General features: G+C 34.1%; 1 protein-coding gene across 1 annotated transcript in view; it reads right to left on the bottom strand.

Moving 5' to 3' along the window:
* DST (dystonin) overlaps nucleotides 1-1,110 on the bottom strand; it is a gene marked incomplete at its 3' end in the record, with an annotated part of 435,221 nt that overhangs the window by 137,740 nt on the left and 296,371 nt on the right. The window contains exons 26-27 of the mRNA XM_019624589.1: nucleotides 613-770; nucleotides 4-95 (exon numbers count right to left, since the gene is read on the bottom strand). Coding sequence (XP_019480134.1) covers nucleotides 4-95; nucleotides 613-770 — 250 coding nt within the window. The remainder of the gene's footprint in view (nucleotides 1-3; nucleotides 96-612; nucleotides 771-1,110) is intronic.

The following is a 1,110-nucleotide window of genomic DNA, read 5'->3' as shown; positions in this document are numbered from 1 at the left end:
GACTGAGAGGCTGCTGCTTGACTGAAAAATTCTTCGCATTTATTTGTGATCGTTGCCAAATCATCTTTAAGACGCTCCAGCTCTTTCTTTAGTTTCTACAAAACAGAAAACAAACGTAGGTATTAGGTTTTTATTCCAGATGGGGCATCTTTCTTAAAACAGTTTTAAAACACACATTTTACATGATGATCATGAACTTAAAATTCTACACATTCTTTACTTTTTCTTTATCAAATACACTAAGCCATTGCATTCAAGTTTTATTATCAAAAATTCTCTTACTGCCCATCCTTTCAGGCCCAAACATCTAACTTAGGGCTTTTTGCATATAGCAGGTGATCAGCAAACGTATAATGACTTTCACGGTGAGAAGCCCTTACAGCCTCCATCATAATGGGTAGGAGGGTACACGTTCCTGTGTTTACCTGAGTCAGAGGTAGAACTGAATTACAGAATCCTAGTTTATAATAAACAATAAATACATCACCAGACCACACAAAGTGACCACTGGGCAAAGCTGAACATGTAAGAAGAAGTCACGAGAGTTGATAGTCATTAAGATAGTAAATTACCTTAAGTTAATTTTTGTCCCAACACCCTTATAAATCTTACCTCCTGCTCTGTGATTCTGAACACACTTTCATGCAAATCGTCTCTTTCTAGTGGAGTTCGGATCTGTCTAATCAACCGATCTTCACAGTTCTCTAACCGAAGTCTAATGTTTCTTACTTCAGAGATGTAGAGATTATAAACTGATTCCTCTTGCTCCTCTATGAAAGTAAATATAATGTTTAGAAAATACCTTGTTTTTTATCTTTGAGAAGAGCTTGTTCATGTTTTAATATGGTAGTTTTTTACTACTGTTAGGACATAGCAAGTCACATTAATATTACCACCAGTTATCATTACAAACTGACCCTAAGAATATAAACCTTAAAATAGTGACCTTACAATTTACAAAGAAGTAATACAATTTCCCTAATGTCATTTGAAGGACCGATTTCTGATTTATCATGTCCAAGGAAAGTAATGTATTGCTCTTTTGTGTTCACAAAAATGTGAATTACATTAGTTGCAGATTAATTATAAAAAATAAAAATCCTTAAAAAC

This window comes from Hipposideros armiger, unplaced genomic scaffold (assembly GCF_001890085.2).
Source record: "Hipposideros armiger isolate ML-2016 unplaced genomic scaffold, ASM189008v1 scaffold_595, whole genome shotgun sequence".
Classification (NCBI taxonomy): Eukaryota; Metazoa; Chordata; class Mammalia; order Chiroptera; family Hipposideridae; genus Hipposideros; species Hipposideros armiger.
This window is presented reverse-complemented; position numbering and strand designations above follow the sequence as displayed.